General features: G+C 35.9%; 1 protein-coding gene and 1 long non-coding RNA gene across 2 annotated transcripts; both read right to left on the reverse strand.

The window, feature by feature from the left end:
• Positions 1-579: 579 nt before the first annotated feature.
• On the reverse strand, positions 580-17,993 carry LOC147489310 (choline/ethanolaminephosphotransferase 1). The gene is made up of 19 exons (XM_086570211.1): positions 17,836-17,993; positions 17,611-17,753; positions 17,388-17,397; positions 17,239-17,289; positions 14,723-14,800; positions 5,669-5,744; positions 5,525-5,547; positions 5,340-5,440; positions 4,099-4,193; positions 3,904-3,972; positions 3,708-3,777; positions 3,354-3,417; positions 3,239-3,279; positions 3,076-3,160; positions 2,236-2,298; positions 1,794-1,852; positions 1,602-1,654; positions 1,147-1,219; positions 580-862 (listed from the first exon to the last, which is right to left on the reverse strand). Exons 2-19 carry the CDS (start codon positions 17,745-17,747, stop codon positions 841-843), a joined length of 1,170 nt encoding a protein of 389 aa, XP_086426337.1. The 5' UTR covers positions 17,748-17,753; positions 17,836-17,993; the 3' UTR covers positions 580-840.
• LOC147489311 (uncharacterized) lies at positions 11,891-14,714 on the reverse strand. Its single transcript, XR_015200866.1, has 2 exons — positions 13,235-14,714; positions 11,891-13,086 (listed from the first exon to the last, which is right to left on the reverse strand). It is a non-coding gene; the product is annotated as an uncharacterized LOC147489311 (long non-coding RNA).
• Positions 17,994-18,308: the final 315 nt, after the last annotated feature.

Below are 18,308 nucleotides of genomic sequence, written 5' to 3' on the forward strand. Positions count from 1 at the left end.
CAAATTGTTATAAAGACTCTGAATAGTCTTCCTGAGGAGTGTTGTTGGCAGTCTAGAAGTGTGATGAATCATATTCTAAGTAGAACTCTATAGGTGCTTTTAATTTTATTTGGTTAAGTAGAACTTTTATAGGGGAGGCTCATGAACTGGCAGCCTGGGCTTCAAAGGCTGCAGGTCAGAATACTCTTCCACCTTGTAATGTTGTGTTAGATGTCCAGACTATTTCTCTCTAATCAATATATATCCATTATCAGGAAAACAAAATCATCAAGAATTGGCTAAACAAACATGATAAACTATGCAGAGTTGGGACTTTCTTCACGATATTTCCAGCTAGTAGTAGGAAACGTCTGCCTTTCTGCTTTTGCTAAGCTACGGTGTTAATTTTAGTTCATGTCCTACACCCATCGCCCATGGAGCCTTTAAAAGAAGCGTCGCTAGTAAAAGCAGGTTAATATGGGTGCCGATTGTTGGAGTTGTTCCATATTGACATGTTCTAGGATCTCCTCTCACCTAAGGATGTTTTAACATAGGTGCCTGAAATCTAAGAAATCTTGAGGTCCAATAATTCAAACGTACTTGATAACCAAAAGACATTTTCTTTTTTTCTTGATAAATAATAACCACGTCTTTCGGTCGTCAACTAAGAACACTATGGTTACAAAATTCCCAGTATAATACCATTAGGGTAAACGTGTTAACAGCTAAATTTGGAGGGCAGTTTACCCACACCTTCAACAATAGAGTAGACACCCCAAAAGAGCTTTAACTGTCAAAAACATATAGTACATTAATACAAGGAAAAACACATTACGCTTAACAGGTAGAAGTCTTCCGTAATCAAGCTTCCTTCCTGGTAATCCTGCCATTTAAAAAAATAAAAAAAACTATTACAACCAATTTAAATCTATCTCTCTCTCTCTTAGGGTTTATAAATGAAAATTGCAGCATCAGTAAGTTCTGAAGCTAGGGGCTTTCCAACACATGAAAAATGGAAGTCATTGCCAATTTGCCACGACAAAAAGTGGATTTTGGATAGGCTGTTTTCCAAATCCCTGAGAAAATCCTTAGAAGACACTAGAGGCTCAGAGGACAAGTTTAACTTCCATTTTTTTTATATGTAAGCTTGAACCACAAAGATCCTACCTGAAGCAATATATTCCCAGAGCAGAGGTGATTTCGTGGATGACTGACGTAGCAAATTGTAAGTAGAGTCCAACTAAATTCATGAAAAAGGAAAATGTGAGGCACCAAATTTGTCAAATAGAAGCATCAAGAATAATGACTGTAGCACCAACTAGGAAATTTCACTAATAAAAAATATTGAAGTCATAGCAATATGCTTTCTAGCTCTGATAAAAGCCAATTTCACTAATACCAACATAGTTGACCAAACACTTGGCATTACTAAATAAACTTTCTTCTCTTCCAATAAGTGGGTAAAGAAGAAAGCAAGAAGCCCAATCAAAAAAGATACTGGATTATCATTCAAGGGAAACTGACACATTATGAAGCTATTAAAAGGAAACTGCAGGGATCGCTCCTGCTGGCCAATATTCATGACTGCAAATTTACACTAAAATGGAGAGTGAGAGATTTACCTGTAAACACAAAGTAGCCAAGAAGAACCAAGCTCTCATCAACTAAAGGAATCCTGTGGCAACAAGGTGGAAAGGAAGATCATTAGACAAAGAACTTACTCCGAGGACTGCAACCATATACATATTATCTTCTCAAACTCAATTATGTTTCACCAAAAACAAAAAACTGTGTAAAGACAATCAGTAGAATACCTGTCGTTAAGCCTGGCAGTAAGCGCATTAGCGATGGCAAAAGGAAGATACAACAGTGACTGTAGAAAATTAATGAAATGATGTTAACATGTTGAAGCTTCGGGGACAACTATACAGGAAACTCTTTATTATCTAACAAAATTTTACTTGTGCAATTGGATGCAATTTAACTTCCAAATTTTCTCCGCCTTTACAGGACCATAATGCCATTTGAATTGTTACTGCACAGCAATTCAAAGGGATAAGATCCCAAAGATCGCGGAAGTAGTAGTTTAATAAGAATATTTTTCTTATTTACGTGTAAATGAACAAGAAATCCACAATCATGGAACTTTTTCAGGGAAAAAGAACACAGAATAGCATAAGAAAAGGATGAGAAATTGATCAGCTATTTGTAGCTGAAAAATAATAAAAATAAAGTCAGGATAAATTAGAAACACACCATGCACATTCCAGTTTTCAATCCCTTTGGTTCATCACACAAGTGAGCCAGAATCATCCTTCCCTGCCAAGAAATAAAGCTTCTCAGACAGCGGTGAATGGAACCAAACAAAAAACCAGAAAAACAAAGTTTAAAATAAATAAAGGACCACGATTCTGAGTTGGAATTCAATACTTTTTGCAGTACCGATAAAACTTTTCAAAGTGTGCATTTTAATTAGTTGTCACTTTCGCCAATTATTAATCCGCATTACTTACAGTGCAAAAAGTGGATCTACAAAAAGAGGATCTAATTTTTGTGAAGATGGTCTCCTCGCAGTCGACACCTCACAGAAAAACAGATGATTTCATAATTTCTGACTGTAATTATTGACAAGCTAGAATACAAATGAGTGTTCTACTGTTCTTTGTGAGGATCAACTGGATGATATAGATATCATATCGACAACATTTATTCTTTATATACATAGAAATCATTTGAAATGAGATCTGCATACAAGTTTATATTAAACAGATCAGATCCAGGATATATTTGCATATGGGACAGAGTACATTTGCTTGCAGCTCAAAATCAGATGAAAGAATCTCCTTATTGGGGTCATTACCAAGAAGGTATACTCTGATCCAAACGCGATGCACTGCATCCTAGACGAGTTAACAAAGAGAATTTATAGCCACAGTCCATGTAGGCCACCATATTGACATATTCCCTCCACAAATTCAGACATTATAAAGTCCGTACAGAAGCCTATAATTAGAAGCCCTTGGAACATATTAGCCAGACAAGACTTTGTTAAAGTAATAACTCCAAGCGGTTTGTTCCACAAGCATAGTATCTTACCACTAGGAATCCAAATGCGAGTCCAGTTCCCAATACAACTAAATGTGGGTAGTTCACCATGAGGTCAGAGGGAGACAAATAGTCCCTGCATAGAAATCTCATTTACTACTGAAACAAAATATATATAAAAAAAAAACAAGTGCTTTGGAAATCAGCATCAAACCAGACTAAAACTCCTCCCAGAAGCACTACAAAAGGATAAAGCTGGCAAGAAACAGATGAATTAGTTATGCCATCTTGGAACTAAAAGGATATGGTAGATCAAAAACAACTTATACCATAGCTAGTGCCATCAACATGCTTCCTTTTCTTGCTTGAACAACATTGTACACATTATACACGCTGAAATATCATGATAAAATTAGGTAAGAAAAAACAGCAAAGGAGGGATATCACTTAGCTATGACAGACAGTAATGAATCTTATGCATAATCCATTTAGACCAGTCAATATAATGCAAAATCTCAATTTTAGTTCTGTTCATAATCTGGATATTTTACTAAAGGGATTTAAATAAGTGTTCTCAAAAACCTGCTAGTTATGACAACAAACTAAATAAGTAATACCCCAGTAAGTAGGGAGACAAGGAAATGAATCATAAACTTTCAAACACTTGATATAGGAACACTTACTTAAATGTGACTGTTGGTATAACCGCAAAAACAATCATGACGAGTAAGACAACTTTGTACATTGAAATATCTGGAAAAAGAAATAAAACAACATTTGCTTGTGGTTAACTCAGAACAAAGTTATTTTCTAAGATGTGAATGTCTTATAAACCCATAGGGCCGGAGGGAAAGAAGCGGAGGAGGGACACAATCTTACCGGATATAAACGGTAACCATCTCAGGAAAGCCATAGACTCTCCAAAGTTTTGACTCCACCATTCGGCTCCTGAATAGAAAACAACCGCAAAAGAGGAATCATACCACTAGTATACACTTGTAATTTAGAGAACTGGTACAAAATGGGAGAAGATAGAAACTTATGCAGAGTGATTATGAAATTCAAGTAGCATACCAACAATGGCCGTGAAAAAGTGGGCCACATATATCAACATGAGACCTTCAGTAGGTCCATTTACTGCCGGAAGAATAAGCGTATTGGTGAAAAAGCTGAATTAATAACAAGATCAAAAGTAAATTAACTAATGTAAAACAAAGAAACATTAAATTTCAGATAACAGCAATCCCACTAAGTAGTATAGATAAATTAGTGTTAGAAAGTGGCATATTAAAGAACCAAAATTTGAAAAAGGTAAATTCAAACTGCATAAAAGGAAGGAAGACATCAACAATAAACTCAGAAAGTTGAAAAGCACAGGAACGAAGAAGAGTGAATGTCCCTTTAGGCTTAGAGATGTCCACTATTCTGAAAGCAGACATAGAAGACAGTAGGCTTAATGCGGTTGCATAATTACCCAAGGCTAAACATATGTATGGTCACTCGTATAAGGGCAGGTAAACTCCTGAAAACGAGAGTTATTAAATGATTTGACAAAGGGTGGAGTGAGGCCAAAGAACGCACACAAAATCATTAACGTCAGAGATCATATGCATTAACCGCGGAAATAGTGTACAACACGGGAAATAAAGTTAAGGGTGATGATATCCGGCACTAACAAAAAATTAGAGGTTAAACTGGAAAAAAATTCAAAGATCTTACACAGTTAAGGCCCGAAAGGAACAAATATTTGCGATCTGCCTAGAATAATAGACTATTTATCAAAGTATATATGCGACCACTCAATAAGTCCATAAGCCTCTTTCTATGATAGTAAGGCAAGCAAAGGTTTTGCCCTTCATGATAAGCAGTTTTCATCGCAATAACTGGCTAAGACAACCCTTTTGCAATCTAGAAAACATTCTAAGGAAATATAAAAAGAAAGTATAGTATCACTTTATTCAATAATCCCAAGTGCTTTCACATCTATTCCCATACAAATGATCAACTGGGATTCAAAATAATTTCAGAGCACACAGAAACTTCTAAATCATTAAGATACACAAATTAGTAGCTTTTATTGATGCATACATAAGTGCAAAAGAAAGTAGACAGTTGGGCTAATTGTATCTTAACATCATTTTATTTTTTACTTCTTTTTCCTTCCGCCATAAACAATTCACTTACAAAGAAACCCCTCAAGCAACATATGAAACATCATCAACATGAATTTGGCCAGTGAAGTGAACTAACAATAATCACCTGCTCTAACCAGGTCTTGCAAATGCTGTAACCCACCAGACAGGATAATAACTTACTGTTCCCATGTTGCACCATAAAATGGAATAGCTGAAATAACCCAGAACCAGAATGTGTCCTTTCCACACATTGCCGTGCTCCCAAAAGCCAAAGCTTCAAGCTATAATAAACAGAAAAAAAAATAATTGAGTGGCAACTCTACTTCGAGGACTAAGACATGACAACCATCTGTAAGAATACATACCGCGCATGCAATTGCATCACACCCTGCCATAGAGTTTGCAGATTTCATCAATATTATGAATTTTCTTAGAACATTGAATAAGAAACAGAAATCGCCACATTTTCTGGTACATAAAAAACATTATTACTGGAGAATGGAATTTACCATGATCAAAGAGCTCTCCCAATGGACTAGAAGAATTTGTACGTCTTGCTTGCTTCCCGTCAACAGCATCAAATGTCTGTCATGCATGTTGAACAATAATTAAAGGGCAAAACATAAATTTAACACGTTATGTGACGAAAGAAAAAATGATAAACTTTATCATCAAGTATCCCTGTGGCCATATCTCATCATCTGTTTTAAAAGAAAGGTAACTGAATGCATAGATAAAAATAATAGGCCCTATCCCACATGTAATGACTTGCATCTAAGTCACAGCAACTGTAGCACAGATGTCTCCAAAACTTCTCCCGCCCAATGTTCCAAAAAACGCTTGGTGGTAGTCAGGCAGTGGGAGAGCGCCTAGGCAGTGTTTTTTACTAATATATATAGTTACACAATGCACACAAACTGATGCAAATCATTAGTTCGTCTATCAAGTGTTATACGTGTGCGCCCCTTAGCTGAGTCCAAGCCCATGGGTCGTGAGCCCACTAGTTTAAGCTATTCTATTTTAGTTGTTGACACATGTCGTGTTCCTATTGGTTTATAGTTTTTAGGATTAGTATAAATAATGGGCTGGTAATTAGAGTTCAGAGAGAGTTGTGTTATTGAGAATATTTCAGAGAGAAATAAAGATTTGTTTTAGTTTTAGTTGTTTTGTTTAATTCAAGAGTAGATTTGATAAACTAAAGCTTCCGTCAGTTTAATCTACATCATTTGGTATCGGAGTACGAATCGTTCCCGAGTAAAATCCAATTTTCCTTTTTTCTTATTCGTTTTAATTTTTCGTGTTACTGTTCATCGCGTTACTGTTCACCCGAAATTAAATTTCACTCTTTTGTTTCTTTTCTCATTGGAGATTCAATTTTTCTTCTTTCAAGATAAAAAACACCTGATTATCTTTACTTCTAAAGATTAAAGTTTCAATCTTTACAGAGCTATGTCGATAGATCTGACTGGCATGAAAGAATCAGAGTTAAATCAGTTTGATGAAGACGACTGGGATGTAGGATGGGGTACTGGCGCTGAAATTAACTGGGATGCGCCTAATCCCAATCTAGGTGAGCCTTTGTGGGAAGCACCAAGTACTGAGGACACCGTGTTAAGAACACTGACTTCAACTGTTCAAGCAAAACCGTCAGCTCAGAGTTCCCCGACACAGCATCCACAAGACCCAGTAATGTCAGCAACACACTTCTCCTTAGTTGCAACACTAGCAGTGATCATTGGGGAGGGTGATAAGGAGACATGGAAGCGCCATTCTATTTTCAGAACCAGATGTATCAGTAAAGGTAAGTTGTGTACTGTTGTTATTGATGGTGGTTCTACTGATAACCTAGTTTCCCAAGAGATGGTCGATAAACTAGGACTACAGACCACTAAACATCCTAAATCATTTTCTAGCCAATGGTTTAAAAAGGGAGATCCAGTGGCAGTCAATCATCAGTGTTCAGTTCCACTGACTATAGGTCGGGAGGAAGAACCGGCAATAGGCACAAAACCATCCGTTCTGGTTCTACGTTTGTTCGAATAAAATGCTTAACTAATTCCATACGTCTAACCAAAAAATCTTTTCTTCTTCCAATTTTCTATCTTCCCATTCATTACCGGTGGGCCTTCTTCACCTAATTCTTTCCATTCTAACAATGAAGAATCAGTAATAAGTCGCAAACCGGATCGGCTAATTGTTCTCTCGATAGCACTCCGGTAGATATTTTCGATTTGAAATGTATCGAAGCCTTGGGTAGTAAAAAAAGTGGGATAATCAGATTTCCATGATTGGATTTCATATTCGAATGAACCTCGTAAATCGTAAGAAAGTGGTTTTTAATTACGGGCCTAGCAAAAGAAAAATTGGGATAGGTTCCTATAGGATTTCCCCCCTTCAAAACCGGACCTTACGAAGATACAGTAATGTGCACTGTTGTTCCAATGGACGTTTGTCATCTCCTACTAGGGCGTCCTTGGCAGTTTGATCACAGGAGTATTCATGATAGCACCAAGAACACTCACTCATTCTTGCATAACGGTAGGAAATTAATCTTGGAACCGCTCAAACCACCAGATATAGAAACTATTATGTGTACAACATTCTTGGCTAAAGCACGGGAATCTGATATGTTTTTCTCTCTTACATCACATAAGAAAAATAAGTATGCTAAAAAACCAGAAATCGAGACAGCAAGCCCTGTTCAAGCCGCACCAAGCACTACAGTGGATAGCCATGATGCATCCACTTTTATGCCCGTTATGGCTTATTCTACTTCTTCTTTTACTGAGGATTTATTTGTTGGTGAAGGTTGTAATATGGAATTAAACTGTGTTGATTGGGATTCCCTTCCTATTTTTGATGTTTGTCTCGAGAAGGACCATGATAGTATTTTAGATAATCCACCAATATTTAATGAATACGGAGCAGATGAATCTGAATTTTGTGTCACTACTCCCTCTTTGTCTGGGAATTTTTTTGTTGAGTATGCCGATCCGGTTTAGGAGGATTTTGATATTAATTATACAAGACTCTTTAGTTCCGTGCATCTAAAGTTACAATTAGAGGTATGCGTATTTGCTGTTTTGGGATGTGGTAGTATTCCCATAGAGCAAAGAAATCATGATGGTGATTTTGCAAACTTGCATACATTATGGTGCATTCTTATTCTTGTGAGTAATTATCTGGGCAAAATTCGAGGTCGAATTCGTTTGAACAGCAGAAGAGTGATGGGTATCAGCTACAACGAATTTCATCAGTCAATTGCGTATACAAACTCGAGACGAGTTCTTTTCAAACTGGGGAGAATGATGCAAAGCATTAGTTCGTCTGTCAAGTGTTATACGTGTGCGCCCCTTAGCTGAGTCCAAACCCATGGGTCGTGAGCCTACTAGTTTAAGTTATTCTATTTTAGTTATTGACACATGTCGTGTTCCTATTGGTTTATAGTTTTTAAGATTAGTATAAATAATGGGCTGGTAATTAGGGTTCAGAGAGAGTTGTGTTATTGAGAATATTTTAGAGAGAAATAAAAATTTGTTTTAGTTTTAGTTTTAGTTGTTTTGTTTAATTCAAGAGTATATTTGATAAACTAAAGTTTCCGCCAGTTTAATCTACATCACAAACAGAAGTACTTATCATAAAAAAGGAGTAACAGTTGAAGAAGATGGCAAGTGTGACTTCATATAAAAACATATTATGTTTCTTGTAGTGGGCATATAATTTACATTGGGCCTAGACGAGTCGGTTGGGCACTACCTAGCGCCTAGAGATCGCCTAGGTGGCCGCCTAGGCCGTTTTTTAGAACATTGTTCCCGCCACTTGGCCATGTCTCTTTTTCTAGCCTCTCCCTACTACAGGATCCTCAGCCTGAAAGTTCCTTCTAATGTAGGTTTTGACAATTTGCATTGCAGATGGCCAAGCCACCTTGATCTATGATTGTTCCAAAAGTGTATTCTTCCTAGTGTACTTATTGGTTTTAACGTCCTCTCTCTAAATTTTAGAAATAACTTACTCTTCACTGCTCAACATAACAACTGGCATTAATAATATCTTACGGTTTACTTAGATTGGAATGCATCGATCACACAACACTTTTGAAAAACACCCCATGCTTCCCAGCTTGGTTATATGAGCAAGATTGCAGAGATCTCCCCATTAGTAAGGATATACAAATTAAGACACTTAAAGTTCTTTACCTACACCACTTTTTCTATTGGTAACCAATATATCATTTCTCCTTTTCATATAACAACACTTTATTGAGAGAAGAAGATTAAAGTAAAAAATGTGAGGCAGTACCTCCCCAGTGAAGGCGCAAAAACTGCAAAAAGCCCCGAAACAAAAACGTAGCAACAAAGGTTACACCTAAAATAAAATATTTCTAGTTTAAACCATAGTTACCAATTCGGCGAATAATTCGTGAATCCACCATTTAAATCGGCAAACGTTTAATAAGGTCGAATATTTCAATGATACGGATTAATTTGTTAATTCGGCAGACATTAATTATTCTCTCGAATAGTAATCCCAAATTAATTAAGAGTTTACTAGTATTACCCCCCACTAGATGAGCCAATTAGGATTTCCCCCTCACTAGATAGGGAAATTAGGGTCTCCCCCCAAGTGCACACAAAAAAAAAATAAACTTGGATTGACCGTGTTTTTTTTTTTTGTGTATTTGGGGGGAAGACCCTAATTTCCCATCTAGGGGGGGGGGAGATCCTAATTGGCTCATCTAGTGGGGGGGATAATACTCGTTAACCCATTAATTAAAATCCTAAAAAATCGGGATTCATTATAACTGAAATTAAAAAGGAAGCTAATAAAAAAGGGGGATAAACTAAATGGTGCGTGGGAAAATAGAGAGTGGAGAGTGGGAAACTACTTAACATTTATATCCTAGACTCCTAGAGAAGATCAATTAGTTGAGCGAAATCAGAGAACTCAATAAGAAAGATTTTTCTTTCTTTTTTCTTGTTTGCAACTTTCCAAGAACAAATTAACCCATCGTTCCCACTTCCCACCAACATTGAAGAAAAAGTCAAGAAGAAACCAAGGTGCAAGTTTACAGAAATAATTCTTGAAGAAGAAGTCAAAATGGTGAGAGCAAAAGACCCTGGGAATATGCAGAGGATTTGAAAACTCATTTTGTATGCAAATATTGCAATAAGAGATATTCTGGAAGAGGATCAAGGCTGAAAATGCATTTGTCTAAAATACTAGGACCCACATGTTCCAGAAGATGTCAAAGAGAAAACTGTTTTGGCTGTGAACAAATCAAACAAGAAAAGGAAGACTGCGTCACTTGTTGGGGTAGTTGATGTTGATACACCAAACTCTAACATTTTACCTGTTGATTTGTCTTCTTTACATCAAACTACATTACCAGCAATTTGTGATAAAAAGGATAAGGACCAAGTTGATCGAGCTCTTGCTCACTCTTTCTTTGATAAGAACATTGCATTCAATGTTATTCAAAGTCAATCATTTCTGGATTTCTATAAAGCTCTGTCTGATTATGGAAGTGGGTATAAAGTGCCGTCGTATTTGACCCTTCGCACAAAGTTAGTGCAAAATGCTAAGGCTAAAGTTGTGAAGTATGTTTCTGAAGTCAAAGAATCATGGTCGAAATCTGGATCAGGGTGTACACTTATGTCAGATGGGTGGACTGATATGAAAGGTCGGTCTTTCATTAACATGATCGCCTATTCACCGAAAGGGGTTGTTTTCTTGCATTGCTCTGAAGAATCAGGTGAAAGGAAAATAGGAGTATACCTTAAAAATCTACTTTGTCGTGCCATTGAGGATATTGGAGCACATAATGTTGTGCAAATTATTACCGACAATGCTTCCAATTATGAAAGTTCTAGTGAGATGGTAATGATAGAATATCCTCATATCTATAAAACTCGATGTGCTACTCATGGAGTGCAATTGCTTCTCAAGGACATTAATAAAGAAATTGATTGGATACGAGTTGTTTTCGAAGAAGCTAAGGAGATAGTGAATTTTATTTATTGGTATCCCACAATCACAACATTGCTAAGGCAGAAGACTAATGATAGAGAGTTGAAGAAGTCTTGTGCTACTCAATTTGCTTATAATTTTTTGATGTTGCAATCTATTATTGATGTTGAAGATGGGTTGCACGAGATGGTTGCATCACCTCAATAGAAAGGTAATAAACATTGTAGTGATCCAAGAGGGAAAAAAGTAGGGAAAAAAGTGACAGACATCATTCAAGGAATAGTCTTTTGGGACAATGGAAAAGAAGTAATATCGGTGTTGGAGCCTCTTGTTAGAGTACTTTGTCTAGTAGATGGAGAGGGATCCACAGCGGGACATATGTACGAGGCACTGGAAAGAGCAAGAGAGGCATTGAAGCAAAGATGTAATAATGATGAGACAAAGTACTTGCAATTGTGGGACATGTTTGATTCAAGAAGATCAGGGAACATACTTCATTGTATACATGCACTTGCAACATATTTGAATCCGTTGTTTATGGTAAGTGAAAGGATAAGCTATAACGACCTATTAGTGAAGAAGGCTTTAGTGTATGTTGCAAAAAATATGCTAAGTACAGATGCAGAGCGTTGTGCTTTTAGTCTGCAAATAACGGAATACAATACGAAGAGTCAATATATATTTACCTTCATTGCAGATCACCAAATGGAAACAATACATCCTCGTAAGTACATTAGATTTACGGACTTTGATTCTTTTGCTCATTTTTCTTGATTACATAAAATTTAAATGTGTTTAATGTAGGAGTGTGGTGGTTGCAAAATGGTGGTTCAATTCCAGTAGTTCAAAAGATTGTAGTTTGCATATTGAGCCAACCATGTAGTGCGTCAGCGTGTGAAAGAAATTGGAGTGCATTTGAAGCTGCTCGAACAAAGAAGAGGAACAACTTGTCACCTGATATGTTGGAAGATTTGGTTTACATACGTATGAATTCAAAGATGAAAATGAAATCTGTGAACTTGGAGAGAAAGGATACAAAAGCTATTAATCTTGAGAATCTTAGAGAACTTCCTGAGTATGAAGAAAGAAATGAAGAACAAAATGTGGCCCTTGGAAATTCTACTGGAGCTACAACTCCTGCAAGTGCTCCTACTCCTGATGATATCATCTTTGACAACCTATTTGGTCATATTCACCAGTGATAATTACATAGAAAGTTTTTTTGTTTTTTGTTTAGAAGTTAGAATTTGTCTTTTCTCCTTTGCTTGAAGTTTGAACGACATTTTCTTATGTGGATTTTTTTGGTTCTAAATTTCTAATGGATTTTAGACTTTAGTTATGTATGGAACTGATAATATGGAAATGATTACTTATTTACTTCTTTTTCATGTCATTTTGAGGTAACAATGGATGCCCGAATTTTCACTATATGTTTACTGTCGAATTTTCTCGTATTTTTTACTTTAAGTTTCGTATTATACTCGAATTATTCACGAACCGAACTTTTGTCATTTCCGTTTTTTTTAATCCGAATTGAATAAACGAATTCTTGTCGAGGCTCTCTGTATCGAATTTTTGCTACATTACAAATTGCTAACTATGGTTTGAACAACAAATTCCTAAAACACCCCGTCCCCCTCATAAGAGTTAAACTTAATACCAAGTAGTCTTCAAATTCAGACAGATATTCTCCACCATTGCTGAGTGCTGACTTGTTCTCAAAGACAGGCTATTCCTATGGTTTGCATAACGTCCAACAAATGTTATGTGGAACGAGACGCTGTCCTAAATGAGGTTTAGTGAGGTGCTTTCGAACCTACTATTTATACCGTTATCTTCAAGGAATGCTACAAGGTAACTTGGTCAAATTCACCTGCTCTGGTTTACATCAAATGCATCAACTGGGAACTGAATCCCTCTGTCCTCTCAAACTGTCCATCGCAAGGATTTTGTTAAGGAACTGCCAATTGAAAAAACAATTATTTGTTGAAATCGAACATCTCAAGCAATTTTAGCAGCACTCAAAATCAATTGTTCATAACAAATGACCTGCTAGATGGGAGCACGGAGACCGAACAATAAAAATACCACTATTGAACCCTACATACCATTTATTTTCCTCTTGAGATCTCTTTAATTCACAATGTTTAAAAATATCACTTTGCAGATGTGTCTCCTAAGTTGTAAATCCCAAATAATTTTCTTACAAAGACCATAATATCGCACCAGCATTTTCTTCTTGATTTCCATGAGAAAATGGAAGGAAAAGTTTGAGCAGCTTTGCTGCACACAATGGAACCTTCCATAAACGGTCAAATCATCTAAATGGGAAGGAAAATAAATGCAATTTTACGTTTATACCTTGCTGCTAAACAGTCCCTTCCTAAAGCTACACCCATACGGAGATGCTTACTCCTTGGTCTTTAACATTCTTGGCCAGCCACCCAATTCTCTACCACCAAACTTTCATCCCAAGTCTTCCTCTTTCAAAGTATACCTCAAGATCAACTTTCCAATAGAGATTTATATATAACGTAAAGATTTTGTAACAATTATACCTTCTTAGCTTGTTCCATGCAACAAGATGAAACTTCATATTCCAACAATCACAAAAGAATGTTACCAACCAACAGCACAGTCAAGAAGTTGTTACCATATTATAGACATGACCCTGGACGAATCCCCCTCCCCTCCTTAAAATCTGAAGGATAAATCTGTCTTGATCACCACATTGATACTTCTAACAAAAATCGCATATAGACACTACAGATTACTGCATGGTGTCCGAGGGAAGAAACTTTGTCCAATGAGCAACCAACCCATATGTACAGAAATCTTTTCTAATCAGTAGCAGTATACAAAGTAGAACAAAATACCAGCACAAGTAGAATACATCGTAAACCAAAATAATAGAAAAAGTGCTAATTATCAATTAGTTCAAACGACCATGTGCTCAAGTGAATTTGACAAAATTGTGTGTCCAGTCTTTCTATTTCAAGAAAAAAAAGAGAGATTCAAACGAACATGTGACTCAAATGACAATTGATTGCCTAACACCAGTTTAAAAGGCTTGCACAAATATGAAAACAAAATACCAGCATTTCTCATCCAATATTTAAAACCTGGTAAACCGAATTTAAAAGGCCATGAAGTATCACCGATGATATATCACCTACAGCAGAACAATATGTAAACTCTGTGCACTATCTTCGCAAAATCCACATGTGCCGTGTACTAAAAGTACACCGTTTAATTATTACCTCAAAAAAATATACGGTTGGTTTGGCTGATTACACAATTTACATTAAAGCAAATCAGTTACATACCCTCCACTCAGAAAAATCTTCTGAATAGATGCCATATATATGCAATTTGAGTAGCTTCAATATCTATAGTGGCAGAAATTCAATGGAAGAAATTTGAAGCAGTGCCAAGAAAATATTTCTATATTATGAAAGAAAAACAAAGTGCCGTATCGCCGACCAAAAAAAAACATCAAGGTGTTGTATGACATGTATCAAGCAATCTAAGAATAAACATCTGTAAATTCAGAAGAATGCATTTAACAGTGCAAGGGCATAAGAGAGATTCACAACCTGATATAAGAAGAGGAGCAAACCATGTGCAAAATGTACCCATCTCGGAGGAGGTGAGTCCAAATGAGGTGAATATACCTGGAAGTGGCAGACATGGAAAAAACATAAGGAAGTGACCGTCGAACATGAAAAAAGGTTTCACAAATAAGTGAATAATCTTGATCTTGTAACCATTTTAGGAAAATAAATAAAAAATACTGAGAAAAGGCACCCACATAACATATACAATCCAGCAAGAGAAACCCATATTAACAGAATTGTGACAAAACAACGGCCAACCGCCGAGATAACACCACTAGCAGTGTTTGGCAATCCTAAAACAAAATGAATGCCACATTCATCCAAGAAAAGGTAACGGTGTATATAGACTGACATTGGTATGTTGTGCTTTGGTTGTCTAGCAGTATAGCAACATAAAATAATACCACTAAGAATTGAGTAAAACATTTTTCCACTAATCGACTAGGCGGAAGCAACAAACTTTAAACATCAAATCATAGAATATGAAGATTGAAAAAAAGTACAAGTCGATAAAGTTCTCAAGGACCTTTCTTTTTGAAGGTGTCCAACAGCCTACTGGTCAAGCCTTGGGAGGCAAGGTCTTGGTTTCGTTTCTCGCCTTCATCGGGGTATTTAAGAGTAAAGGGAATAAAAGTAAAAGTAGTAATAGTAATAGTAATACCAATAATAATAATCATAATAATAATAATAATAATAATAATAATAATAATTATTATTATTATTATTATTTTTTTTATTATTTTTATTTTTATTTTTATTTATTTTTATTTTATTATTATTATTATTTTTTTTACTGAAAATAGGTTAGTGAGCGTACAAGTACACAAAAAGGATAGACAAAATTAAGCCACAAGGAGCCCAGCAACCCTAGCCCAAATGAATCCCTCTGAACTCATTCAAGATGTTGATTTATTCAAAGAAAAACCAGAGAGAGGGGACAGGGAGGGTGCTTTAATATATAGGATATCCCCTTAAACTTTCTGAAACAAGTTCAAAGTTCTGCCTACTGAGTTCTAGGCATAGATCTCACATTCCAACCTCACCAGAAAAGGAACCAAGCATCATAATGCTTACCTAATAGTGAAAAAAAAAAACAAAAAAAAACAAAAAAACTAACGGTGAAAATCGGCATTTGTGCCAAAAAGTATAGAGACCATCACAAGTGATGCAACATTAATTAATATGTTCTTATAAAGAAAAAATGGTTCCCTGCTCCCACAAAAAATTTAATAAACAAGAATGTGTGGAATACACCAAATATGGACATATTAATTGCCTAATTTTGATTGAACAAATTCCAATCCCACAGGTTATCCATCTCAGCATTCTCGCCCACAAATAAAATATTGATTATAGAGAACTTCACTCTATACAGCATGATCGTCCTTACATTCCCTGTAATCTAATTTTAGACATTTTACACTGTCAACCTCTTTGTAGTAGCCAATCATACTTAAATAGCATCATACCTGTGTCACCTAACCTTGGTAACACCTATCGAATTAGGATTATTATATGCTTATTGCACTACTCTAAACAACTAAAAATGTAGACACTATTAAGTGGAGAAGGATGAAATGAAAGGTTTGTTCTAGCAAGAAGATCAATGATCCATCCAAGCATTCCAAGGAAATGGCTTCACGTCTTCATACATCTTCTAAGTTTATGCCAACTAGGAGTGCATTTTTTGTCTTAGTTATCAATTAAGTGAGATAATTTAAGTTGATCAAAATCAAACTTTTATCAAAGCCGCAATTATATATTAGTATATTACTAAATATTCGTCACCAAGGAATCCAATATTGTGACTCTTTTCCTTCTATGTTTGTCTCTTTTCTTCTTCTTTTCGATGGCCACCACCTAAACTATCTTAAAGCATATAGATATGAGTTACAGAGATTGAAATACTTTGTGGATGTTGGGTTCACGAGGCTCCTTTTATAGCCCAAGAAGCAATCTCATGTGCCAAAACATTCCCAGTACGCCTACCCAACATTGCAGCCAGTAAGGCCTGCAACTAGAGGTTTATTATGTCATACAATAGAAGAAACGTTCCAACCTACATTAGACAAACTACTATCTCCCAAAGCTAGCAAAACATTTCTGCAATCGCCCTCCAAAGTGACACGTTGTAAATCTTTTGTGTTTGTCTTTTTTATCAAATATAGCACCAAGATTCTACCAAAAGGAGATAACGAACCAAGCAAGTACGACTGTCACTTTAATTTGAAAAATAAATAAACAAATAAAAAAAGGCATAACAGTAGCCATATGCCCATATCAATCAAATTAATATGAAGTCCTCAATGGATAGCTGCTCAAAAAATAATAATTAACTAATTCAAAATAAAATAGGACTAAAAGGACACAACTTAAGATGTCATTTTACAGGTCAACAGCTATAGAAAGACAAATATAAATAGCACAATTTGTAAAATACTACAGTATGCGATTTGAGACAAAACAAAACGCTTAGAGGAGAAACTAAAACTTACATAACCAAGTAGCGCTGATATCAGCAAGAACATGAAACCCATTAATGTTATCTGAAAAACAAAACAACAACAGTGTAAACAACAGAGATAGTATTCCGAAACTTTCAATTTAAAGTGTCCAGAAAAACGGTGATTAAAGAATATCTTACCATGTTTGGTCTGTAAGTGGCAAAGCATCCAAATATGCAAACAAAATAAACAAAATGCATTCAGTATCTTTCATTGAATTACACTAGATAATCAAACCCACTTCATATGAGTCAGCTAGCTTAGTTGGCAAAATGCATTTTACCAATATAGATACAATTCAGTCTAAATAGAATAAATCAAAATTAAAAGTATGATTTGATGTATAGGGAAAGGCAAACTTACGGCATCCAAAGAGGGAAAAGATGGACAGAGCGAGTCCAAAAAGGTTGTAAAACATATTTAGCAAGATACGAGTGATCCACACCACTGTACTTGTATCTATGTAAAGCTGCTACTCCATGTGATCCAATATATCCCATTTTCTTCTAATTCCAAAAAACAAGTAAATAAATTTAGTAACAACAAATCAAAACACAAACAAAAATAAACCAAGAAACATAGATGTACCTTTGGGACGTGTGCAGGCAGATAACCGGAACAGAAAATATATTGTAGTATAATATGCGGCCCCCACTACTACTGTTTCACTGACAAACCTGGTCATGGGCCTGGGCTTGGGCCTTTCGTTTTTACGTGAGGGCTTTTGACTGAAGGTATTAACATGACAGAATAATACCAAGTGATATAGTTTGTTTGCTGCCAATGGAAGAAAGCGATTCGAACTAGTGTGGACTATCAAGGCAATGGAGATATATATGTTCTTCTCTTTCTAAATTGGAATTTGATCAACAACTATATTTTAAAAAGTTGCTCACTAAGAATTCTCATATATTAATGTAGAGTTTAAGGAGATGGTTAATAATTTTCTTGGTCTACATGATGGGACAGACATACAAAAGATTGTGTTCAAGGCTTGTCAATGGTTTCAGGATGACGATATTGCTTCATGGATCACTTTTGCTCTACAACACAACGTACGT

Source organism: Coptis chinensis, chromosome 7, assembly GCF_015680905.1.
Source record: "Coptis chinensis isolate HL-2020 chromosome 7, ASM1568090v1, whole genome shotgun sequence".
Lineage (NCBI taxonomy): Eukaryota > Viridiplantae > Streptophyta > Magnoliopsida > Ranunculales > Ranunculaceae > Coptis > Coptis chinensis.

Coding starts and splice junctions, on each gene's coding strand:
- LOC147489310 (XM_086570211.1), bottom strand. CDS start 17,747: ATGGGATATATTGGATCACATGGAGTAGCAGCTTTACATAGATACAAG. Junction 1,853..2,235: donor TGAAAACTGGAATGTGCATG/GTGTGTTTCTAA, acceptor AATTTTCTACAG/TCACTGTTGTATCTTCCTTT. Junction 863..1,146: donor CTGGGAATATATTGCTTCAG/GTAGGATCTTTG, acceptor TTTAAATGGCAG/GATTACCAGGAAGGAAGCTT.